The 27,012-nt window shown below is 43.0% G+C and overlaps 1 protein-coding gene across 1 annotated transcript; it reads left to right on the top strand.

Moving 5' to 3' along the window:
- The first annotated feature begins 722 nt into the window (after positions 1–722).
- On the top strand, positions 723–24,662 carry LOC137379343 (uncharacterized). Its single transcript, XM_068050051.1, has 8 exons — positions 723–902; positions 17,588–17,653; positions 18,177–18,321; positions 20,093–20,124; positions 23,309–23,374; positions 23,488–23,637; positions 23,871–23,933; positions 24,456–24,662. The coding sequence occupies exons 1-8, from the start codon at positions 723–725 to the stop codon at positions 24,582–24,584; spliced, it is 831 nt and encodes a 276-aa protein (XP_067906152.1). The 3' UTR covers positions 24,585–24,662.
- Positions 24,663–27,012: the final 2,350 nt, after the last annotated feature.

Below are 27,012 nucleotides of genomic sequence, written 5' to 3'. Positions count from 1 at the left end.
ATCAAGTGAGGGAGGACAGCAGGTGGTAATCTGCAGGAGATTTCCATTCCCATGTTTGAAATAATAGGGCCAGAATCAATGTTGAGAACTCCCAGCGCCACTCCCCCTCAACTGTATACCACAGTGCCACCATCTATGGTGCGTCTGTCCTGCCAGTGATGGGGGAGTCCAGGACATTGGCTGAAAGATGTGGTTCTATGAGTATAACAATGTTAGGCTGTTGCTTGACAAGGCTGTGGGACAGCTCTCCCAATTTTGGCACAAGTTCCTAAATATTAGTGTGGGGGACCTTGTAGGATCGACTGTGTCTTTGTTGTGTCCAAATCCAATGTCTAGGTCAATTCCAGGTGGCCTCCTGGTATTAATCTTATTAAAACACAGCGGAAGCAGAGCTTTAAAAAGTGCGCCAAAAGGAACATAGTCGGAGACCAAAGAGAGAGCGAAACCACAGTGAGAGCAGAGCCGGGGGAAAATCGAAAAGTGACATCAGAGTGACTTCACAATCAACAGACCGAGCAGCGAAACAGAGCTGCTGGGCTGTGTTAGTAACTAAAGTAAAGAGAAAGGTAAGATCTACAGTTTTTTTATATAGTGAGTAGTGTTTTTTAGGGAATCAAGGTCCCTAGTGTAAATAATCTTTAATTTTTGAGTAATTTAAGGGAGTAAATTAAGGGTAAGTCATGGCAGGGCAGCTCGGCAGCGTGGAGTGCTCCTCCTGTACAATGTGGGAAGTCGGGGACACCTACAGTGTCCAGGGCGAACACGTGTGCAGGAAGTGTCTCCAGTTGGAGCTACTCGAAATCCGTGTTTTGGATCTGGAGTGGCGGCTCGAGACGCTGTGGAGCATCCGTGAGGCTGTGATCACCGTGGATAGCACATACAGGGAGGTGGTCACGCCACAGGTAAAGACTGCTGAGGCAGAAAGGGAATGGGTGACCACCAGGCAGAATAGAAGAACTAGGTAGGTAGTGCAGAAGTCCCCTGGGTCCATCTTCCTCTCTAACAGATTTTAAGCTTTGGATACTGTTGGGGGAAATAGCTTCTCAGGGGAATGCAGCAATAGCCAAGTCTGTGACACCACGGGTGGCTCAGCTGCCCAGGAGGGGAGGAAAAAGAGTGGGGGAGCTATAGTGATGGGGGATTCTACTGTAAGGGGTACAGATAGGCATTTTTGTGGCCGCAAACGTGACTCCAGGATGGTATGTTGCCTTCCTGGTGCTAGGGTCAAGGATGTCACGGAGTGGCTGCAGGACATTCTGAAGGGAAAGGGTAAATAGTCAGAGGTCGTGGTTCACATTGATACCAACGACATGGGTAGAAAGAGGGATGAGGTCCTGCAACAAGAATTTAGGGAGCTAGGTAGCAGATTATAAAGCATGACCTCAAAGGTTGTAATCTTTGGATTACTCCTGGTGCCATGTGCTCGTGAGTGTAGGAATAGGAACATTGAGCAAATGAATGCGTGGCTGAAGAGATGGTGCAGGAGGGAGGGCTTTAGTTTCCTGGATCACTGGGTCTGTTTCTGGCGAAGGTGGGACCTGTACAAGTTGGATGGGTTGCATCTGAACGGGGCCAACATCCTTGCAGGGAGGTTTGCTAGTGCTGTTGGTGGGGTGGGGGGGTGCGGTTTAAACTAAATTGGCAGGGGGATGGGATACAGAGTGGAGGTACAGTAGGGAGTGATGCACAGCCAAATATAGAAGAGAAACTAAGTCAGTCTGGAAGGCAGAGCAAATATAGATTTGTTAAGGCACAAGCGAATAATGCATCTATTTTAACACAAGGTGTCTTACAGTAAGGCAGATGAATTGAGGGTGTTGATTAACACATGGGAGTATGATATTGCAATCACAGAGAGGTTGAGGGAAGGGTTGGACCCACAGCTCAATATTCCAGGATATAGAATCTTCAGGCGTGATGGGTGTAAAAGAGGAGGTGGCATTGCACTATTGATCAAGGAATCAATTCTACAGTAAGGATGGATGATATCTTAGAAGGTTCCTCAAATGAGGCCATATGGGTAGAACTTAAAAACACGAAGGGGGCAATCACTTTGCTGGGAGTGTACTACAGGCCTCCAAACAGTCAGGGAGAGATAGAGGAGCAGATATGGAGGTAAATCTCAGAGAGGTGTAAAAATAATAAGGTAAAAGTAGTAGGGGATTTCAACTTCCCCAATATTAACTGGGATAGTCTTAGTACAAAAGACTTAAAGGGGGCGGAATTCTTAAAGTGCATCCAGGACAGCTTTTTGAGCCAGCACATAGAAAGTCCTACAAGAGAAGGGGCAGTACTGGACCTAATCTTAGGGATTGAAGCCAGACAAATGGTAGAAGTGTCAGTGAGGGAGCATTTTGGGGATAGTGATCGTAACTCAGTAAGATTTAAGGTAGTTATGGGAAAGGACAAAGATGGACCAGAAATAAAGGTGCTGAATTGGGGGAAGGCCGATTTCAATATGATAAAACAGGATCTGGCCAAAGTGGACTGGGAGCAGCTACTTGTAGGAAAGTCTACATCAGATCAGTGTCATTCAAAAAATAATGAGAGTTCAGGGCCAATATGTTTCCGTAAAGGTGAAAGGTAGGACCAACAAGTCCAGGGAACCCTGGATGTCAAGGGATATAGAGGTTTGGATAAGGAAAAAAAGGCGGCTTTTGGCAGATTCAGAGTGCTGAAAACAGCAGAGGCACTAGAGGAGTATAAAAAGTGTAGGGGGGGGGTACTTAAAGTAATGAGAGCGAAGAGGGGGCATAAAAAAACACTGGCAGGCAAGATAAAGGAAAATCCCAATATGTTTTATAAGTATATTAAGGGCTAGAGGATAACCAGGGAAAGATTAGGGACCAAAGTGGCAATCTGTGTGTGGAGACGGAGGACGTAGGTGAGGTTTTAAATGGTTAGTTTTCATCTGTGTTCACGATGGAGAAGGACGATGTAGGTGCAGAGATCAGGGAGGGGTGGTTGTGATATACTTGAACAAATTAGCATTGAAAGGGAGGAGGTATTAGCAGGCTTAAAAGTGGATAAATCCCCAGGCCCAGCTGAGATGTATCCCAGGCTGCTGTGTGAGGCAAGGGAGGTGATTGGAGGGGCTCTACACAAATTTTCAAATCCTCTCTGGTCACAGGAGAGGTGCCAGAGGACTGGAGGACATCGAATGTGGTACTATTAGTGAAGAAGGGTAGTAGGGATAAACCAGGTAATTACAGGCCCGTGAGTTTAACTTCAGTGGTAGGGAAACTATTGGAAAAAAAAAATTCTGAGGGACAGGATTAATCTTCACTTGGAAAGGCAGAGATTAATCCAGTATCCTGGCATTAATCAAGTATCAAGTCAGCATGGCATTGTTAGGTGGAGATCATGTCTATCAAATTTGATTGAATTTTTCGAGGAGGTGACTAGATGTGTAGATGAGGGTAAAGCAGTTGATGTAGTCTACGTGGACTTCAGTAAGGCTTTTGATAAGGTCCCGCATGGGAGATTGGTCAAGAAGGTAAAAGCCCATGGGATCCAGAACAATTTGACAAATTGGATCCAAAATTGGCTTAGTGGCAGTAGGCAGAGGGTGATGGTCGAGGGTTGTTTTTGCGATTGGAAGCCTGTGACCAGTGGTGTACCGCAGTGATTGGTGCTGGGACCCCTGCTGTTTGTAGTGTACATTAATGATTTAAATGTGTATATAGGAGGTATGATCAGTAAGTTCGCAGATGGCATGAAAATTGGTGGTGTTGTAAATAGTGAGGAGGAAAGCTTTAGATTACAGAATGATATAGATGGGCTGGTAAGATGGCAAATGGTGCGTCTGTCCTGCCAGTGATGGGGGAGTCCAGGACATTGGCTGAAAGATGTGGTTCCATGAGTATAACAATGTTAGGCTGTTGCTTGACAAGGCTGTGGGACAGCTCTCCCAATTTTGGCACAAGCAGTGGCAAATGGAATTTAATGCTGAGAAGTGTGAGGTGATGCATTTTGGGAGGATTAACAAGGCAAGGGAATATACAATGGATGGTAGGACCCTAGGAAGTACAGAGGGTCAGAGGGACCTTGGTGTACATGTCCAAAGATCACTGAAGGCAGCAGCACAGGTAGATAAGGTGGTTAGGAAAGCATATGGGATACTTGCCTTTATTAGCCGAGGCATAGAATATAAGAGCAGGGAGGTTATGATGGAGCTGTATAAAATGCTAGTTAGGCCACAGCTGCAGTAATGTGTACAGTTCTGGTCGCCACACGATAGGAAAGATGTGATTGCACTGGAGAGGGTGCAGAGGAGATTCACCAGGATGTTGCCTGGGCTGGAGCATTTCAGCTATGAAGAGAGACTGGATAGGCAAGGGTTGTTTTTCTGAGAGCAGAGAAGGCTGAGGGGGGACCTGATTGAGGTATAAAAAATTATGAGGGGCATAGATCGGGTAGCTAGGAAGAAAATTTTTCCCTTGGTGTCAATAACCAGGGGGCATAGATTTAAGATAAGGGGCAGGAGGTGGTTGGAATCTGAAACGCACTGGCTGAAGGGGTGGTAGAGGCAGGAACCCTCAACATTTAATAAGTATTTAAATGAGCACTTGAAGCACCCTAGCATACAAGGCTACGGGCCAAGCGCTGGAAAATGAGATGAGAATAGATAGGTGCTTGATGGCTGGTGCGGACACAATGGGCCGAAAGGCCTGTTTCTGTGCTGTATATGACTCTATGACTCTATAGCAGTAGAACTGAATTGGTTTGTAAGATGTTTCACAGGACGGTTAAGAGTTAACCACAATGCTGAGAGTCTGGAGCCACAGGCCAGATTGGGTAAGGATGGCATATTTTCTTCACTAAAGGGTATTAGTGAACCAGATAGGTTTTTCAACAATCCAGTAGTTACATGGTTATCATTACTGATACTAGCCTTTTCAGATTTATTTAGTTAAATGCATTTAAATTCTCCTGCTGCCATAGTGGGATTTGAACTCTTGTTTCCAGATCATTAATGCGGGCCTCTGGATTACGAGTCTTTTTTTTATTCGTTCATGGGATGTGGGCGTCACTGGCCAAGCCAGCATTTATTGCCCATTCCTAATTGCCCTTGAGAAGGTGGTGGTGAGCTGCCTTCTTGAACTGCTGCAGTCCATGTGAGGTAGGTACACCCACAGTGCTGTTAGGAAGGGAGTTCCAGGATTTTGACCCAGCGACAGTGAAGGAATGGCGATATATTTCCAAGTCAGGATGGTGTGTGACTTGGACGGGAACTTGCAGGTGGTGGTGTTCCCATGCAGCTGCTGCTTCGAGGTGGTAGAGGTCGCGGGTTTGGAAGGTGCTGTCTAAGGAGCGTTGCTGCAGTGCATCTTGTAGATGGTACACACTGCTGCCACTGTGCATCGGTGGTGGAGGGAGTGAATGTTTGTGGATGGTGTGCCAATCAAGCGGGCTGCTTTGTTCTGGATGGTGTCGAGCTTCTTGAGTGTTGTTGGAGCTGCACCCATCCAGGCAAGTGGAGAGTATTCCATCACACGCCTGACTTGTGCCTTGTAGATGGTGGACAGGCTTTGGGGAGTCAGGAGGTGAGTTACACGCTGCAGGATTCCTAGCCTCTGACCTGCTCTTGTAGCCACAGTATTTATATGGCTACTCCAGTTCAATTTCTGGTCAATGGTAGCCCCTAGGATGTTGATAGTGGGGGATTCAGCGATGGTAATGCCATTGAATGTCAAGGGGAGACGGTTAGATTCTCGCTTGTTGTACGTGGTCATTGCCTGGCACTTGTGTGGCGCGAATGTTACTTGCCACTTATCAGCCCAAGCCTGGATATTGTCCAGGTCTTGCTACATTTCTACACTGATTGCTTCGGTATTTGAGGAGTCGCAAATGGTGCTGAACATCATGCAATCATCAGCGATCTTCCACACTTCTGACCTTATGATTGAAGGAAGGTCATTGGTGAAGCAGCTGAAGATGGTTGGGCCTAGGACACTACCCTGAGGAACTCCTGCAGTGATGTCCTGGAGCTCAGATGATTGACCTCCAACAACCACAGCCATCTTCCTTTGTGTTAGGTATGACTCCAACCAGCAGAGGGTTTTCCCCCTGATTCCCATTAACTTCAATTTTGCTAGGGCTCCTTGATGCCATTCTCGGTCAAATGCTGCCTTGATGTCAAGGGCAGTCACTCACACCTCACCTCTTGAGTTCAGCTCTTTTGTCCATGTTTGAACCAAGGCTGTAATGGGGTCCCAATGCATTTAGAAAAATATTGCACTCAATCGGTACTCCTGCATTCCTTAATAAATCATCCTTTCCAAAGCGACAACAGCAAATGTTTGAGCCACCAGCTCTCTTCCGGACAGAAGATTACTTCCCAGTGCAGAACTCTCAGCCAAGTGAATAATGACACTGAAAGAATAGCAGCACAAAAGAGGGAATCTAATTGCCTAAACCTACCAAATGCACTAAATCAGTAATTTTCAGACGATAATGAACCTATGTTCAAACCCTCACGAAACAGGCTGACGTTCAAACCCCCATGGAACAAGTCAACACTCTTGTCTTCCTTTTGAATCTCGAAAAATTAGCAAGAAAAATTAGTCCTGGGTTGTAGCTTTACCAGGTTGACACCTCATTTTGAGGTATGCCTGGTGCTGCTCTTGGCATGCCCTCCTGCACTCTTCATTGAACCAGGGTTGGTCTCCTGGCTTGATGGTAATGGAGCTGAGTGGCCCTGGCGGAACCCAAACTGAGCGTCACTGAGCAGGTTATTGCTAAGCATGTGCCGCTTGATGGCACTGTTGATGACACCTTCCATCACTTTACTGATGATTGAGAGTAGGTTGATGGGGCGGTAATTGGCCGGGTTGAAGTTGTCCTGCTTTTTGTGTACAGGACATACCTGGGCAATCTTTCACATTGCTGGGTAGATGCCAGTGTTGTAGCTATACTCGAACAGCTTGGCTAGGGGTGCGGCACGGTCTGGAGCACAGGTCTTCAGTACTATTGCCGGAATATTGTCAGGACCCATAGCCTTTGCAGTATCTAGTGCCTTCAGTCGTTTCTTGATATCACGCGGAGTGAACCGAATTGGCTGAAGTCTGGCATCTGTAATGCTGGGGACTTCAGGAGGGGGCCGAGATGGATTATCAACTCGGCACTTTCGGCTGAAGATTGTTGCAAATTCTTCTGCCTTATCTTTCGCACTGATGTGCTGGGCTCCCCCATCATTGAGGATGGGGATATTTGTGGAGCCACCTCCTCCAGTTAGTTATTTAATTGTCCACCACCATTCACGACTGGATGTGGCAGGACTGCAGAGCTTAGATCTGATCCGTTGGTTATGGGATCGCTTCGCTCTGTCTATTGCATGCTGCTTATGCAGTTTGGCATGCAAGTAGTCCTGGGTTGTAGCTTTACCAGGTTGACACCTCATTTTGAGGTATGCCTGGTGCTGCTCCTGGCATGCCCTCCTGCACTCTTCATTGAACCAGGGTTGGTCTCCTGGCTTGATGGTAATGGTAGAGTGGGGGATATGCCGGGCCATGAGGTTGCAGATTGTGGTTGAGTATAATTCTGCTGCTGCTGATGGCCCACAGCGCCTCATGGATGCCCAGTTTTGCATTGCCAGATCTGTTTGAAATCTATCCCATTTAGCATGGTGATAGTGCCACACAGCACGATGGACGGTATCCTCAATGTGAAGGCAGGACTTCGTCTCCACAAGGACTGTGCGGTGGTCACTCCTACCAATACAGTCATGGACAGAAGCATCTGCAGCAGGCAGATTGGTGAGGACAAGGTCAAGTAGGTTTTTCCCTCGTGTTGGTTCCCTCACCACCTGCCGCAGACCCAGTCTAGCAGCTATGTCCTTTAGGACTCAGCCAGCTCGATCAGTAGTGGTGCTACCGAGCCACTCTTGGTGATGGACATTGAAGTTCCCCACCCAGAGTACATTTTGTGCCCTCGCCACCCTCAGTGCTTCCTCCAAAAGGTGTTCAACATGGAGGAGTACTGACTCATCAGCTGAGGGAGGGTGGTAGGTGGTAATCAGTAGGAGGTTACCTTGCCCATGTTTGACCTGATGCAATGAGACTTCATGGGGTCCAGCGTCGGTGTTGAGGACTCCCAGGGCAACTCCCTCCCTACTGTAGACCACTGTCCCGCCACCTCTGGTGGGTCTGTCCTGCCGGTGGGACAGGACATACCTAGGAATAGTGATTGCAGTGTCTGGGACATTGTCTGTCAGGTATGATTCCGTGAGTATGACTATGTCAGGCTGTTGCTTGACTAGTCTGTGGGACAGCTCTCCCAACTTTGGCACAAGCCCCCAGATGTTAGTAAGAAGGACTTTGCAGGGTCGACAGGGCTGGGTTTGCCATTGTCGTTTCCGGTGCCTAGGTCGATGCCGGGTGGTCCGTCCGGTTTCATTCCTTTTTATTGACTTCGTAGCGGTTAGGTACAACTGAGTGGCTTGCTAGGCCATTTCAAAGGGCATGTAAGAGTTACATGCTGTGGGTCTGGAGTCACATGTAGGCCAGACCAGGTAAGGACAGCAGATTTCCTTCCCTAAAAGACATTAGTGAACCAGATGGGTTTTTACAACAATCTACAATGGTTTCATGGCCATCATTAGACTAGATTTTAATTCCAGATTTATTAATTAAATTCAGATTGCACCTTCTGCTGTGGTGGGATTCGAACCCATGTCTCCAGATCAATACCCTGGGTCTCTGGGTTATTAGTCCAGTGATAATACTACTACGCCACCGCCTCCCCTCTGTTAACATAACCATGCTGTTCTTGTTTCCACATGATGTTCCCGTACCCAAACATGCTAACATATGAAGGGTAGTTGAAACAAAATCAGTAATCTTGTATTAATGACCATTTAATTATTATGTGGGAATTGGTCTTTACTGCAAGCTTGATGCTACTGGTTTTACAGTGCCACATAGTCTTCAACACTGATTTATTTCTAAAAATGGACCCTAAAACTGACAATTATGAATTGAAGTTGAAAGCTGCATCTGCAATGAGAAGAATGGAGGCGAGCATTTTACACCAATAACGGCATCCATCAGTTGCAGTTAAGACAGCCAGAAGTACTTTTTAAAAAAAAACTGCAACAGACTGCTGTGCTGCCATTTATACTTTGACAAGAACTAATAAAGATTTTCAATAATTAACATCTCAGGAATTGAACAGAACTCTAGGGGTGGGGTTCTGCTTTTCCTAAATTCATTGCTGTTTAGAATGGAATTGCTACTGTACTCCTTAGAGTGGTAGACAAGGTACAAAACAGCTCTAGTCCTATCAACAGTAACAAACGAAATCCGATGCAGAATTTATTTGTTATACATAGTTTATATTGTAGGACCACTTTATGAGCTGCTGCTTACTGTAGAAACTACCTGTTGAAAGTGTTGGGCAACAGTAGTCATTTCCACTTAAAATAACTATACTAGTTCAAAAAATTGCCAACAGCAAATTTATCCAGATGCAGGTACCTTTCCCAATGTTGTCATGAGAATTATTTTGTGCATTAGTACCAATGTAGTAGTGCAGCAGAAGTGACCAAGCATTTTAGTTTTGACAGACACTTGGAGCCTCAGAGGTGCCATATTTAAAATTTTAATCAGTGTTCCCATTAATTTGCTAATCGTATCAGCAATTTGCAATATCAGATCTTGGCTAAATTCTGAATCAAAACACCAACAATGGCGTCAAGAACATTAAGAGCTGCCTTTTCCATTAAACTCAAACAGAATAAACTAATAAATAACATAAGCATAAATAGAAGATAATTGCTGGGCTTTGAGGCTGCATTTTGAACTCCCTTGCACAATAGCAAAGGTGACAATTGTACCTATACACTTCAAAATTGTATGTTACACCTGTGTGATACACTTTGTAGTGCAATTATACTGTAACTACAACCCTGTTCATTTGCAGAAAACTGTACAAAAGAAACAGTATAAAATGCAACAGGTTGGGACCTGACTTTGGAAGGAAGTGGTGGAGACCTCTTTAGGAACCTCTGCTTGGGGTTCACAGCACATGGAGTATCTCCAGGTTTAACACTGCTGTGGGTCTCTTGGAGCCTAGACACTTTAAACTTGCTCAGAGCTTGCTTTAATCCAGAGAGCATGGCTGTTGTCATCTACATGCTTAAAATGTATGTAACCAGGAGTGGCACTGTGTATATGGAAATTCCAGTTGGACCCAGGCAGTATAAACATGGTTTTGGCTTGGGGGTGTGGAGGAGTGGGGGGAACCTACAATGTAGCTATTGATCTCAGACTAGTGCTATAATCATGGGGGTATAATAGCATACTTGTTATGTTACTGGACTTGTAATCTACAGAATGCAATTTTATATCCCACCATGGCAGTTTGAGAATTTGAATTCTGGAGTGGGGTGGAAAAACAGAAAGCTGGGACCAGTAAAAGGGACCACGAAGCTGATGGATTGTCACAAAAACTAGACTGGTTCACTAATGTTCTTACCTGGTCTGGCCTATAGGTCCATAGGTGACTCTAGTCTGACACTAATATACTTGACTCTTAACTGCCCTCTGAAATGGCCTTGCAAATCGCCCTTAACCTCCCCGCCACCCCCCCCCCCCCCCCCAAACCAGGTCTATCGAACCACAAGGGAAACTAAGGATGGGCAATAAATGGGCACCTTGCCCACATCCTGAAAATGAACTTAAAAACCCTCAAAATGCTCTAAGTGGACAACTCAAACTTTGGAATGCAAACTATAAGTATTTTTGTGTGTTTTTCACAGAGGTAGACAATTGAATATATTTTTAAATCATTAAACAAAGGCTCCTTTGTTATTGGTGATGTTAGGTGTAAAGGAACAATAGCAAAAATGTTTTGCTGCCTTTAAAGGGGCACTTGAGCCTCAGCAGACAAGCAGGAGATAAATATCGGCAGCAACTTGCTCTGCATTTATTCTGCTATTGAAAGCACATGGGGAAAGCACTTTTGGATGGTGCATACTGATGGCTAGCACAACTGGCACCAGTCGTCACATTACTACATGGTCTTCTCTGGAGCTACTATTGGCTGTAGTGAGAATATAAATGAGCCACAGTCTGCATGCACTGATGAAAATAACCATACTAACATAACTCTCAACAGCTATAGAAATTAGTTAGAATCATAGAAAGTTTATGGCACAGAAAGGGGCCACTTGGCCCATCGTGTCTGTGCTGGCTGAAAAACGATCCACCCATTCTAATCTCACCTTCCAGCATTTGGTCTGTAGCCCTGCAGATTAAGGCACTTGAGGTGCATATCCAGATTCCGTTAGAATGAATTGAGGGTTTCTTCCTCAACTACCTGTTCCAGACCCCCACAGCTCCCTGTGTGAAAAAAGGTTTTCCTCTTCTCCTCTTCTCTAATCCTTCTACCAATCACTTCAAATCTATGCCCCCTAGTCACTGGCCTTTCTGCTAAGGTAAATAGGCCCTTCACCTCCAGTCTATCCAGGCCCCTCAAAATGTTGTACATTTCAATCAGATCTCCCCTCAACCTTCTCTGTTCCAACGAGAACAACCCCAGCCTATCCAATCTTTCCTCATAGCTGATTTTTTCAGTCCTGGCAACATCCTCGTAAATCTCCGCTGTACCCTCTCTGGTGAAATTACATCCTTTCTGTAATGAGGTGACCAGAACTGCACACAATTAATTATACAGTTCCAGCACAACCTCCCTGCTCTTATATAAAAGCAAAATACTGCAGATGAATCTGAAATAAAAACAAGAAATGCTGGAAATGCTCAGCAGGTCTGGCAGCATCTGTGGAGAGAGAAGCAGAGTTATTGTTTCAGGGCAGTGACCTTTCATCAGAACCTACTCCCTGTTCTTATATTCTATACCTCAGCTAATATAGTTATTTTATTTTTTAAAAAACTTTGGTCAAGAAATTAAAAGTACATACCAGCATACAATGCAACATTAAAAATGGTAAACGTGAAGGAGGTTTGATCAAAAAGAGCAAAATTAATTTCTGATGACTACGGTTCTAGTCATTGAGTGATGATTACTGTAGCTACCGCATCTTTCTCTGAAGTACAACTCCAGGTTCAAGCAAAGCCAAATCTGAAAAAAAAAACTTTTAAAATGCTTATTTGTAAATTGCTGTGCATGTGCATCTTACACTGTCGAGAAGTGACGGTTATTTATACAATTTGCAAATATAAAAAAGGTGTTTTTTCAGGCATATAACCATAGAGATTTGCATACTTGAAAAGCTTTCCAGGAAGAAACTGCGACTCCCCCGATATTTTCTGTGTGATCTGCGAGCTGTGATCGAAAGTTCTGTGCATTGGTTTCGGAGAGATCCCCCTGCGGTACACGTGCAGCTCATTTGGAAGCGTTCCGCTTACAAGGAAGACTGGGGAACTCCGCTGCGGAGCTGGGTTCGAATGGCAAGCGGTTTCCTACCGGTATAGCTGGGAAGGTTTCAGAGCAGTGCCCAATAGACAATTGACATAAGCTGTCAACGCGGGGGAGGGAGGGGGTGGGGGTTCAGCACCGTACTTTCGCATGCAAACACGCACGGGGGCAGAAACAGTGCCAGACACTGAAACAGTTAATCCAACACTTCTTATACCTGCTAACCTGCAAAATCAAATTTAATGGGAAAGATTTTTTAAAAGTCTGACAGACATCGGTCTTCACTATAGAGAATACAAGTAACGTCCCAGAATTAGCTATAAACCAGGAAATGGAAGGGAGGGAGGAACTCAAGAAAATTACAATTTCTAGGGAAGTGGTACTGAACAAATTGTTGGAGCTGCGGCCCGACAAGTCCGTGGGTCCTGATGGACTTCATCCTAGGGTCTTAAAAGAAGTGGCTAGTGAGATAGTTGATGCATTAGTTTTGATTTTCCAAAATTCTCTAGATTCGGGGAAGGTTCCGCTAGACTGGAAAATAGTGAATGTAACTCCTTTATTCAAAAAGGGAGGCAGAAAGCAGGAAACGACAGGCCAGTTAGCTTAACATCTGTCGTAGGGAAAATGTTAGAAGCTATTATTAAAGACATTATAGCAGTGCACTTAGGAAAATGGACGGTAATCAGGAAGAGTCAACATGGTGGCACAGTGGCGCAGTGGTTAGCACCGCAGCCTCACAGCTCCAGGGGCCCGGGTTCGATTCCGGGTACTGCCTGTGTGGAGTTTGCAAGTTCTCCCTGTGTCTGCGTGGGTTTTCTCCGGGTGCTCTGGTTCCCTCCCACAAGCCAAAAGACTTGCAGGTTGATAGGTAAATTGGCCATTATAAATTGTCACTAGTATAGGTAGGTGGTAGGGAAATATAGGGACAGGTGGGGATGTTTGTTGGGAATATGGGATTAGTGTAGGGTTAGTATAAATGGGTGGTTGATGTTCGGCACAGACTCGGTGGGCCGAAGGGCCTGTTTCAGTGCTGTATCTCTAATCTAATCATGGTTTTGTGAAAGGGAAATACTGTTTAACCAATTTATTAGAGTTCTTTGAGGGAGTTACATGTGCTGTGGATGAAGGAAAACAGGTGGATGTATTATACTTAGATTTCCAGATGGCATTTGATAAGGTGCCGCATCAAAGGTTATTGCAAAAATTAAAAGCTCATGGTGTAGGGGGTAACATACTAGTATGGATAGAAGATTGGTTAGCTAACAGGAAACAGAGAGTAGGCATAAATGGGTCATTTTCTGGTTGGCAAGATGTAACTAGTGGTGTGCCACAGTGATTTGTGCTGGGGCCTCAACTTTTTACAATTTATATAAATGACTCAGATGAAGGGACCGAAGGTATGGTTGCTAAATTTTCTGAAGACACAATGATAGGTAGGAAAGGACATAAGCAGGCTACAAAGGGATATAGATAGGTTAAGTGAGCAAAAATCTGGCAGATGAAGTATAATGTGGGAAAATACAAAGTTGTCCACTTTGGCAGGAAGAATAAAAAAGAAGCATATTATCTAAATGGTGAGAGATTGTCTAGCTCTGAGATGCAGAGGGATCTGGGTGTCCTAGTGCATGAATCGCAAAAGGTTAGTATGCAGGTACAGCACGTAATTAGGAAAGCTAATACAATGTTGTCGTTTATCGCGAAGGGAATTGAATACAAAAGTAGGGAGGTTATGCTTCAGCTATACAGGGCATTGGTGAGACCACGCCTGGAGTACTGTGTACAGTATTGGTCTCCTTATTTAAGGAAGGATGTAAATGCGTTAGAAGCAGTTCAGAGAATGTTTACTAGACTGATACCTGGAATGGGCAGGCTATCTTATGAGGAAAGATTGGACAGGCTAGGTTTGTATCCGCTGGAATTTAGAAGAGTAAGGCAACTCGATTGAAACATAAGATCCTGAGGGGTCTTGACAGGGTGGATGTGGAAAGGATGTTTCCCCTTGTGGAAGAATCTAGAACCGGGGTCACTGTTTAAAAATAAGGGGTAACTCATTTAAGACAGAGATGAGGAGAAATTTTTTCCTTCAGAGGGTCGAGAGTCTTTGGAACTCTTTACATCAAAAGGCAGTTGAAGCGGTGTCTTTGAATATGTTTAAGGCAGAGGTAGACAGATTCTTGATAAGCAAGGGGGTGAAAGGTTATCGTGGGTAGGTGGTAATGTGGAGTAATCATTTCAGCCATGAACTTATTGAATGGAGGAGCAGGCTCGACAGGCACTGTGGCCTACTCCTGCTCCTAATTCGTATCTTCACCGTTTGCCCATGATGAAAGTGCTGGGAGTGACATCTGGGTGGAGAAATTACAAATTTGTTGGAACATAGAGTTGTTTGTATGTAGAATTGTACCTAATGTCTAACATATTGCTGAAAATTTGCATCTCACAGCTTACCCTGGTTACATTGAAAATATAAGCCACCTATCTCTGACAGCTGAAATGGAGCTATCTAGCCTAATCCAATTTTCAAGCTCTCGGTCCTGTGCCCTGTAGGTTACAGCACTTAAGGTTTTTAAATGTGATGAGAGTTTCTGCCTCTTCCACCCTTTCAGGCAGTGAGTTCCAGACTCACCACACTCTGGGTGAAAACTTCTAATTCTTTTGCCAATTACTATGCCCCACATTATTGACCCCTCTGCTAAGGGAACAGGTCCTTCCTGTCCACTTTAGGTGTCTCATAAATTTATGCACCTCAATTAAATCTCCCCTCAGTCTCTTTTTTCATCCTTCAATTTGAAGAATATTTGTGCCACAAATTGCTGGATTGCAAGCTGATAAAGGTACCATAATTTCTGTTGTTCCCTTCCTGGCCTGGAGATATTGAGTGGCATTACAGGAACATAAATTTCATAATTTAAAGGGTCCATATGTCCTTAAGTACTAGCCCTAGCTTTCTGTGGTGAGTTTTATTTGTTTCAATAACGTGAATGAAGCAATTTCTTGAAACTCTGAAGGAGATTAATGGCAAATTCCTGTTTTCATGAGTCTGATGGCAGAGACAAGCAATTCATCAAGCAACTCATGGGGCATCTCTTCCTCATCATAAACTGTTGAGTTATTTACACACTAATACCGTCGTGCACTTGAAACTTTCTGTTATTTTTCCAGCAAATTCTGGATCAATACCTGCTTTTTGAATAGGGCAAATTGCCAGTGCCCAGCTATACTGCCTTGTTTGTACTGCTCTGCAGTTAGGAAAGCCAAAGATGGAAATTGCATGTACATTGCACCTTCACAACCCCAGATTGTCACAAACTGCTTCAAAGTCAATGGAGTATATTTTGAAATGTAGTCTCCATTATAGGGAAAGATGGTGGTCATTATGTGCACAAGGTCCCACAAATAACAATAAGATAGATGACCAAATAATCTGTTTGAGTGATATTGACTGAGGGAAAAATAGTGGCCAGGAGAACTCCCCTACTCTCTTTCAAATACTTCCACGGTGTCTTATTTAAGGAGGGATATACAGGCAATGTAGTTCAGTGAGCACATGCGGTGATGGGTGAACAGCATTTGATGTAAGTTAGGACATGGGTAACAGAGTTTTGGATGACCTCAAGTTCATGGAGGGTAGAATGTGAAGATGGCCAGTAGTGCATTACAATAGTCAAGTCTGGAGGTAACAAAAGCATGGATGAGTGTTTCAGCAGCAGAAGAGCTGAGGCCGGAGCCCTGTCATGGAGTTCAAAATAGGCTGTCTTAGTGACAGTGTGGATGTGTGGTTGAAAGCTCATCTTGTGGTCAAATATGACACCGAGGTTGAAAACAGCCTGTTTCAGCCTAAACAGTTACCAGCGAGAGGGATGGAATCAATCACGAGGAAGAGGAGTTTATGGCGAGGTACGAAGACAATGGCTTCAGTTTTCCCAATATTTAATTAGAGGAAACTTCTACTCATGCAGTACTGGATGTTGGATAAGCAGTCTGACAATTTTGAGACAGTGGAGTGATTGAGAAGCTGGTGGTGAGGTACAGCTGGGTGTTGGCAACGTACATGTGGAAAACGATATTGTGTTTTCAGATGATGTTGCTGAGGGGCAGCATGCAGCTGAGAAATAGGAAGGGTCTATGGATTGATCCTTGGGGGACACCAGAGGAAACATCTACAGGAATGGGAAGAGAAGCCATTGATGGCAATTCTCTGGCTACGATTTGATAGATAAGTATGGAACCAGGCAAGTACAGTCCCACCCAGTTGGGCGATGGTGGATTCGCGTTGGAGGAGGATGGTGTGATCAACTTTGACCAAAGCTATAGATGAGTCGAGAAAGACAAGGAAGGATAGTTTACCTTTGTCACAATCACATAGGATGTCATTTGTGACTTTGGTAAGAGCTGTTTTGGTACTGTGGCAGGGTGGAATCCTGATTGGAGGGATTCAAACATAGAGTTCCAGGAAAGATAGGCACAAATTTGGGCGGCGACAACACATTCAAGGAAAGGAAGGTTGGAGATAGGGCGATAGTTTACAAGAATGGAGGGGCCAAGGGTTGGTTTCTTGAGGAGAGGGATGGTGATGGCAGATCTGTAGGAGAGAGGGACAGTTCCTGAGGAGAGAGGAACATTAACAGTGCCAGCTAACATAAAAATAGTCATAATAGCTAAAAATAGTAAAGGGTAGTTGTCAATTTATAAGAAAATGTAAATACCAGATTTGAACAAACTTAAAGGAAAACACACAGCAGTGTTTTACTCATGAGTCTCAGACAGCTGCTTAAATTTCTGATGTTATAAAAGAGTCCATTGAATACTATTTTCTAATATAACTGTAGCTTAAAGATTGTTCAGCAAATGGCTCTCTAAAACTTTATTCGTTAAAACATTGGTTTTATCTTTGTTGTAGTTACTGCATAAGACTTCATCCTCCAAATGGACTCAAATGCAATATGTATAGGCTTTATTCATTATTGGGATATGGGCACTGCTTGGAAGGCCAGCATTTATTGCCCATCCCAGTTGCCAAGAGAAGTCAGTGGGCAGCCTTCTTGAACTCTACAGTTTGTGTGGTGAAACGTTCCCACAATGCTTTCAGGTAAAGAGTTTCAGGATTTTGACCCAGCAAAATTAAGGAATGATGATATATGTTCACCAGAATGGTGTGTAACTTGGACTGCAACCTGGGCTACTGCATCTGCATCTTTTGTCCTTCTAGATGGTGGAGGTTGCAGGTTTGAAAGATGCTGCTAAGAAACCTTGGCAAATTGCTGCAGTGCATCCAGTATGTAGTACACACAGCAGCCATGTATGCTGTTTGTGGAGGGGGGGACATATAGACTAGGGGATGTGGTGCCAATCAAGCTAACTGCTTTGTCCTGGATGATGTAGGGCTTCTTGAATAATGTTGCAGCCACATCCATCCATGCAACTGGATAGTATTCCATTACACACTTGACATGTGCCTTAGAGGTGGTTAAGAAGCTTTGGAAAGTCAAGAGATGAGCCGCTTGCCCCAGAATACATAGCCTCTGACCTGCTCTAGTAGTCATGCCATTTATGTGGCTGGTCCAGTTGAATTTCTGGTCAATGGTGGCCCCAGAGCCCTGATGATGATTGTTGCCAATGGTAATACCATTCAGGGGGAGTTGGTGAGGGTCTCTCTTTTTGAAGATGGTCATTGCCTGGCACTAGTTTGGCATGAATGTTACTTGCCACTTAACAGTGCAAGCCTGGATGTGTACGAACATGGACTCCATTAATTGAGCAACTATAAATGGAGCTGAACACTTGCAATTGGCAAACAGCCTACTTTTGATGTATTGATGGAGGGAAGGTCATCAATGAAGCAGCTAAAGATCCTAGCAAACTGTCCTGAGGAACTCCTGTACCTATTTCCTGGGGCTCAGATGATTGACTTCCAACAACCACAACCATCTTCCTTTGTGCTTGGTATGAATCCAGTCACTGGAGCAATTTCCCCGATATCCATTGAACTTAGTCTTACCCAAGCTCCTTGGTGCGACACTCAGTCAAATGCTTCCTTGATGCTGAGGGAAATAATTCTCACCATAACTCTGGAATTCAGTTCTTGCGTCCATGTTTATAATTAAAGCTGTAATGAGGTCTGAGGCTGAGTGGTCCTAGTGAAACCCAAACTGAGCATCTGTCTGTACATTATTGGTAAGTAAGTGCCGCCTGATTAGACTGTAGATGATTCCTTCTATCGCTTTGCAGATGATTGGGAGTAGGCTGATTGGGCATTAATTGGGGAGAGAATATTCCTGGAAATTTTCTACAATGTTCAGCAGATGCCAGGATGTATTTGTACTGGAACAGTTTAGTTAGGGGCATGGCTACTTCTGGAGCATAGGTCTTCAGCTCTACAGCCAGGATTGTATCAGGGCATATATCCTTTGCTGTGTCCAGTGCACTCAGCCATTTTTTGATGTCATGTGGTGTGAATCAAATTGGCTGAAGACTGTCACCTGTGATGTTGGGGACTTCAGGAGGAGGTGGAGAAGGATCATCACTCAGAACTTTTGGCTGAAGATGGTTGCAAATGCTTCAGCTATGTCTTTTGCATTCACATGCTGGGCTCCACCATCTTTGAGATTGGGGATGCTCATGAAGCCTCCTCCTCTCGTTAGTTGCTTAATTGTCCCATTACCATTTATGACTGGATAGGGAAAGGACCAGGTAGTTTAGACATGATCTGATGGCTGTGGGTTGTTGTGCTCTGTCTAAAGCTTGCTGCTTTTGCTGTTTAACACGCATGTAGCTCTGTGTTATAGCTTCAGCAGGTTGGAGAGGGAGCCTTTGACTTTGTAATAGCATTCCTGCCTTTGCGTCAAAAGATGCAATGTCCCAACCTGCTCCAGATAGGCCCACTTCTGAATTCTTTGTTGACATCCAGCAAGATACTTAGGTATGTTGAATTTGGGTGCCCCTCCCTCCACCCTTATCATATGGGCTGTGGGAGTCCATAAAATCCTTCGCCACATAGGACTAATTATTCTATTTTCTCATGTAAAGACAGTCACATGCCTGAGTTGCTCACCTGGCTCCATGGTAATGAAGGATTGATGGGCATGCTGGGCCATGAGGTTACAGATTGTAGTGGTATACAGGTATGTTCTGATGATGGCCCACAGCATCCAATGGATGTCCAGATTTGAGCTACTAAATCTGTTCTTAATCTATCCTACTTAGCATAGTGGAAGTGGCACATAGTATGAGGTGGATGTCCTTAGTGTGAAGATGAGACTTGGTCTGCACAAGGACAGTCTGGTTTCACTATCATGGACAACAACATCTGTAATGATGGATTAGAGAGGATAAGGTTAAATAGGTTATTCTCAGGTGTTGGTTCTGTCCAGCCTGTTTTCTAATTGGGCTGCAGTTATACTTGATAACATGTCACTCTAACATGGAAACTTTTTTGCAGTACTACAGGATGTGCACTAAAAAGTCCCATAATAATGACTGATTGTTACTCATAGTGCATAATACTATGTAGGTCCATAATAAATGTAGAAAATGCTGTAAATATATAACAAATTTGTCTGCATCTGTAAAGAGAAAAGACAAGTTATGACATTTTGGTTGTATGCCCATCATCGGAACTATAGAAAGGAACGCACCCAAAACATCATAACCTGTTGTTTCTCTTTACAAGTGTTGACTGACTCATGAATTTCCAATATTTTCTGTTTTATTTCAGATTTCCAACATTTGCAGCTTTTATTTTACCGGGTAGGTCTATATTAATTCTCTGCTACAATTTCTAACAAATCAGGATTATCATTCTAAAATGAAGGAGTTATATACTTGATTTGATTCTTTTTGAAACAGAATGCCGCAATCCTGTAAGAAAACTACTTAATTGTACTGCCTGTGTGGAGTTTGCAAGTTCTCCCTGTGTCTGCGTGGGTTTTCTCCGGGTGCTCCGGTTTCCTCCCACAAGCCAAAAGACTTGCAGGTTGATAGGTAAATTGGCCATTATAAATTGTCACTAGTGTAGGTAGGTGGTAGGGAAATATAGGGACAGGTGGGGATGTTTGGTAGGAATATGGGATTAGTGTAGGATTAGTATAAATGGGTGGTTGATGTTCGGCACAGACTCGGTGGGCCGAAGGGCCTGTTTCAGTGCTGTATCTCTAATCTAATCTAAAATCTAATCTAATAGCAACTTGCAATTATATACCATCTTTGTTGTAGGTAAATAGTGAGAAAAAGGCACCCCGCTGAGAGGTGATGGTATGCTTGTGAACTTTACAGATGTAAGGGAGGGGTGAGATGGGGCAGTAAGTGGAGAGGATGGATGGTTCAAGTGTGTTTTTGTATGAGAGAGACGATGACAGTGACCTTAAAGGAAAAAAGTACAGTGGCTGTAAAAAGGAGGCTTTAACGATGTTGGCAAGCACAGATGCCAGAAGGGGTAACTGAGTAGTTAGGAGTTCAATATGGAGAAATTGAGAGAGCAGGATCTGGGTATCATGGAAGAGTTTGAGGAGGGTGGGGGAAAGAGAAACTGCAGAATGATGGAGGATTGGATGGATGATAGGTAAGGGAAGGAGGAGCAGTCAGAAAAGGGAGAGGTTGATGGTGTCAGAGGCAGGCTGCATAGATGGTCTCAATTTTAGATATGAAGCAATCCATGAAATCTTAACATTTGATATAGGAGGTGAGAGTGGAAGGGGCACAGGAAACAAGACGCTTTGTTGGCCCTTAACTAAGCCAGATAATGTTACAGTATATGTCTATATATCTCCAATTGACTCTGCTGTGACTGTTGCACCACTTAATCCCATGATAGACCTTCGAATGCAAAATGTGTTGGCTTTATAACTGTTTTGTGATTAAATATATTGTCAGACAACCCCCCCCCCACCCACCTGCCAAGAATGAGGAAATGAATTTCGCCACATGAACATTGATTTTGGACTGGTGTTGGTGAAGAAAGAACTTGCTTTAAAAAAACAATTGGAGACTTTGGCTGGAGAGACACATTAGCATATCAACAGACAGTACTTCAAAGGACAAAGGAGCTATTCCCTGCTCCAATTAAATCCACAATGGACTTTTGATTATAGACGTTGAAGGTGAAAAGGCTAGTATTCCAGGTTAACTGCTAAGATGGCCGAATACACAAATAGATGTGGTCGGAATAGTTTGGTCACATGACTGGCTGACTGTTGGAGGGTTTTGAATTTGAACTTCCAACAGGGATTTTGAACTCAGAAAGCTGTTTTCTCCTGGACTGAGAACTCTTCTCTCTGGTCTGCTCTCATCAGCTTTGGAAACCATTGAAGACACATGAACCCCAAGAGAAAAATAGTCTCCTACAGTAAACAAGGTTTAGGAAAAATACTGGGCTCCAACAAAAAGCAAGATTACTTACAGAAGGACTACAGTGAGCTCAAAGCACAGTAAACAAGAAACTCTTCTAATTTGCCTCAAACCTCTCTATATTTTTCTTCACTTTTCTGTCCCTATTTGCATATGTGTATTGCATGTGCCTACTAACGTGGGGGTGTCATATATCCATAGGCATTAACCATATTAGAGTATATGTTTAAGGTTTAATAAATTTCACTTTTCTTCTTTAAACCTAAGAAAGCCTATTTATGCTAATTTCTTTGTCTTATAATTGGAAAGTGCTGAACAAGGATTCACCAAGGGGGAGCTCAAAGCACAGTGTGTTTAAAATTAAACCTTGTTACAATAAGACCAGGTGAAGCCAGTAAAAGACCCCTAGACACCTTTCTCACCTGGTCGTAACAGTATAGTAAAAAAAAATTTATTTTTTGTTGAGAGAACGCAGCTAATACGAGAACTTTCATGGTCTTCTGCCTTTATAAACCAAAACGCAACAGTGGGATTTAACATTGGTCACAATTAACATTTAGGATGGCGACACCTTTTGAAAATGTATCATGTGTATAACTATCACATTTAGCCCTCCATTTCAATCTTTGCCATGAAGACAAACAGGCCCTCTTGGAAGAAAACGATGTTAATATCTGGAAACCCTTTGATGCTTTGGTGAAGATCCCAGTGAGCAATATCGAATGTGGCAGAATTCAGAGCCTGTTACCAAGGGAAACATTAGATGGATGAAGTTAAATGGCAGAGGATAAAGGACAATTTGTTTTCGTAAATCCGCCTGGGGGCTCTCTAGACTTACTGCAATCGGTAGGTCGCACCATATAAATATTCGTGCTTTTGGTAAAGGCAAATCAGGGAGTGATATATGTTTTGTAAAAAAACTAGTCAGCAAACCTACTATTACAAGACAATATTTCCATATAATTAAATGCAATATCTGAATATTTTTTTCAATTTTAAAAAGCTGACGGAACGATCTTACTAGAACGCTATGAATTTGCACAATCAGCAAAAAAAATCCGGCATATTACCTGTAAGAAAGCGGAAACTTGCTGAGTAAATGATCGACGTCATTAGGTCATTCAGGGAAATTTTCGTACTACCTATGAAAGATATATAAACAATGCAAGTCGGTGATAGATTCAGAAAAGTAAGCGGCGAGGATAACAGTAGCTTCACGATATTTCTTCACTTTCGTTGTCAGCCTTATCTTAATCTTCATCAACGTGCAGAAGAGCAAAACTGTTTTGATTTGCAAGTGGGCCAGATCTGTCTGTTAAGATTGCTTTCACAATGTATTCCTTTCAGAGTATAGCAGTATTGGTACTTGGCTATTTTACAATCATGGCCAATTGTGCCCCCTGGTTGAAAGCAAAGCGATCTAACAGGGTTTGCCATGTGCAAGAACAATTGTTGCGGCATATGAGACACAAAGTCCATGCCCTGTCTAAAGAGGTAAGGCAAGATTCCTGTCTTTCAATATACATGTTGCAAATCGTTGTTGTATGGCGTTTTGAATGACATTATTTCAAATGAATCATTTTCACAGGCTGAAAAGTTCGACCAAGATACTGACACGAGACTGATAGGAAAGGATTTATTTCAAGGACTCGAGGTATAATTTGCATTGGTGTCATGTTCTTTAAGCTGATTGAATGCAAGTTAGTAATTGGTAGCATCTAATTGTTTATTGGAGAGTAAACGAAAGATTCGTGGTTTATTTTGCAGGGATCTGGTGGGTGCTACGTACTCAAAGAGGTGATTGACTTCTACCTTGGAAACGTTCTAGCATCCGAGGAGTTGCATAACAAATATTCACATCTAAAGGAGGTCAAGGAGTTTCTGACCATTCTGATGAAGCGCCACATGTTTGATTGCGTAAGTGTTTCCTGTTCTGATTGAACTAATTTTGTAGAACATGTACTGTCAACTTCTTCAAAATACGTAGCGTTATGACTACATTTGGAGGAGGTCAAGTTCAGATCGAGATACTATGGTAAAAGTTCAGAGGAAAAGATTAGCAGTAAGAAAACTATATTATAAGTTGCGCTGTCTGCAATAAGCAATGTGCTGAGTGCTTGTAAGTGAATTGATTGTGTCCTCCTTTCCAGGATGCAGAAGATAAAAAGCAAGCAAACGAGAACATCAAACTACTGAAGGAGAAACTGAACCAGGTAAAGTTTGAAGCAATTTATGCACATTTTGCAGGTTTAGATTATTGTCATAATGTAACAATGTCGATACTTTTAATACTCCTCTCTTATCACAGTAACCATTTCTATATATCTGAATATCACAGTAACCATTTCTATATATCTGAATATCACAGTAACCATTTCTATATATCTGATTATTTTTGCCTTTTACATCCATTACTCTTAAAGTCAAATAAAAACAAACTGCTGAAAATACTGAGGAGGCCAGGCAGCATCTTTGGAGAGGAAAACAAAGTTAACATTAACTTTGATTCGCTTTCCACAGATGCTGCCTGACCCGCTCAGTATTTTCAACATTTTCTGTTTCAGATTTCCAGCATCCCACAGTATTTTATTCTTAAAGTTATCATTGGTGTAAGACCAAGCGTCAAAACAGAATTGATCTCACCAGAGTTAAGCTGTATGACATTCAGTTACCTCTGTTCTTCATTTTCACCAGTGAATTGCACTGATTGACTTATTTTTTCTAATTTATTTCAGGTCAGTGAGACAAGGGAGGCCAAGGTGATCGGAGAGTTATTCATGCTGCTTCAGGAGATAGGAACCCATTGTTCGGCACCAATCATGACAAAACGTGGCCATCAGAAAAAACCAGGAGCTGATGAATGATGGAAATAACACAAGAAGTTCTGAAAACGCAATCAAATATCAGTAAAAGTTTTTGAAGAACACGTCTTCTTAACTTAATGAAGAATATTTATTTCTGATATATTTATTGTGTATAATTTTATACACATTATTGTATTTACTTACAGTAAGTTATGTGTAGCAATTAGCATTGCTAATGGACACTTGTTATATAACATTGTTATACATGATTGGCAAACATTTAAGATTGTGACTTTAAAATTTTAAATAAATATTTTTAATAAAACAGGCTACATAATATGAGTTAATTTCTTGTAAATTATGAAGTGGAACTGTCTGCTGCACTAAATGTTCTGTATGTGACAGAGCATGGCCTATGAAGCATTATGGTTTTTGTTGCAAGCTCAAAACACATTTTTTTTGTACAATTTACAAATATAAATAAATTATCAGTGCAAAAGATAAACTAGAATACAATTTTCTTTCTTAAAATTGGAAACCACTATGATACTGAAATTCAGTTGAATTTAGAAAAGGTTCCATTTTATATATTTGGTGAGTTTAATGGCAAATAATCTGAATGTCATCATATCTGATAAAACATCGAGGTTGTGTCAAACATAGGCTAACAATTTGAGAAAAAGGCTCATATCTTCTCCATGAAACCTAGCTGAAGAAGACAGGTATAAAACAAATCATTAAAACTGTTTTGAACTGACCCTTCAAAGAACAGTACAGCACAGGAACAGGCCATTCAGCCCTCCAAGCCTGCGCCGATCTTGATGCCTGCCTAAACTAACACCTTCTGCACTTCCGGGGCCCATATCCCTCTATTCCCTTCCTATTCATGTATTTGTCAAGATGTCTCTTAAATGTCGCTATCGTATCTACTTCCACCACCTCCCCTGGCAGCAAGTTCCAGGCACTCACCACCCTCTGTGTAAAAAACTTGCCTCGCACATCCCCTCTAAACTTTGCCCCTCACACCTTAAACCTATGTCCCCTAGTAACTGACTCTTCCACTCTGGGAAAAAGCTTCTGACTATCCACTCTGTCCATGCCGCTCATAACTTTGTAAACCTCTATCGTGTCGCCCCTCCACCTCCGTCGTTCCAGTGAAAACAATCCGAGTTTATCCAACCTCTCCTCATAGCTAATGCCCTCCAGACCAGGCAACATCCTGGTAAACCTCTTCTGTACCCTCTCCAAAGCCTCCACGTCCTTCTGGTAGTGTGGCGACCAGAATTGCACGCAATATTCTATGTGTGGCCTAACTAAGGTTCTGTACAGCTGCAACATGACTTGCCAATTTTTATACTCTATGCCCCGACCGATGAAGGCAAGCATGCCATATGCCTTCTTGACTACCTTATCCACCTGCGTTGCCACTTTCAGTGACCTGTTGACCTGTACGCCCAGATCTCTCTGCCTGTCAATACTCCTAAGGGTTCTGCCATTTACTGTATACCTCCCACCTGCATTAGACCTTCCAAAATGCATTACCTCACATTTGTCCGGATTAAACTCGAACTGCCATTTCTCCGCCCAAGTCTCCAACCGATCTATATCCTGCTGTATCCTCTGACAATCCTCATCATTATCCCCAACCCCACCAACCTTTGTGTCGTCCGCAAACTTACTAATCAGACCAGCTACATTTTCCTCCAAATCATTTATATATACTACAAACAGCAAAGGTCTCACACTGATCCCCGCGGAACACCACTAGTCACATCCCTCCATTCAGAAAAACACCCATCCACTGGTACCCTCTGTCTTCTGTGACTGAGCCAGTTCAGTATCCATTTGCCAGCTCACCTCTGATCCCGTGTGACTTCACCTTTTGTACCGGTCTGCCATGCGGGACCTTGTCAAAGGCTTTACTGAAGTCCATATCGATAACATCCACTGCCCTTCCTTCATCAATCATCTTCGTCACTTCCTCAAAAAACTCAATCAAATTAGTAAGACACGACCTCCCCTTCACAAAACCATGCTGTCTCTCACTAATAAGTTTGTTTGTTTCCAAATGGGAGTAAATCCTGTCCTGAATAATCCTCTCTAATAATTTCCCTACCACTGACGTAACGCTCACCAGCCTATAATTTCCTTGATTATCCTTGCCACCCTTCTTAAACAAAGGAACAACATTGGCTATTCTCCAGTCCTCTGGGACCTCACCTGTAGCCAATGAGGATGCAAAGATTTCTGTCAAGGCCCCAGCAATTTCTTCCCTTGCCTCCCTCAGTATTCACTTTCTTTAATTATTTCCTTTTATTCAATTTAAATGCAATCAGTATGTTAGAAGTCTTTAGAGCATGATTCCTTCCTGAATACATCTTTTGTAATTGTTTAAAAAAAACAAAAGAACCAGTTAATCAGAATCTGTAAAAAGTACCTGACATTTGTTTTGTTGTAGTTTGGTTTTTTAAAAACATTCTTTTGCCAT

The sequence above is a fragment of the Heterodontus francisci genome, chromosome 18, assembly GCF_036365525.1.
Source record: "Heterodontus francisci isolate sHetFra1 chromosome 18, sHetFra1.hap1, whole genome shotgun sequence".
Classification (NCBI taxonomy): domain Eukaryota; kingdom Metazoa; phylum Chordata; class Chondrichthyes; order Heterodontiformes; family Heterodontidae; genus Heterodontus; species Heterodontus francisci.
This window is presented reverse-complemented; position numbering and strand designations above follow the sequence as displayed.

Coding starts and splice junctions, on each gene's coding strand:
- LOC137379343 (XM_068050051.1), top strand. CDS start 723: ATGTGGGAAGTCGGGGACACCTACAGTGTCCAGGGCGAACACGTGTGC. Junction 18,322..20,092: donor ACCATCTTCCTTTGTGCTTG/GTATGAATCCAG, acceptor GTTTTATTTCAG/ATTTCCAACATTTGCAGCTT. Junction 23,638..23,870: donor AGCGCCACATGTTTGATTGC/GTAAGTGTTTCC, acceptor CCTCCTTTCCAG/GATGCAGAAGATAAAAAGCA.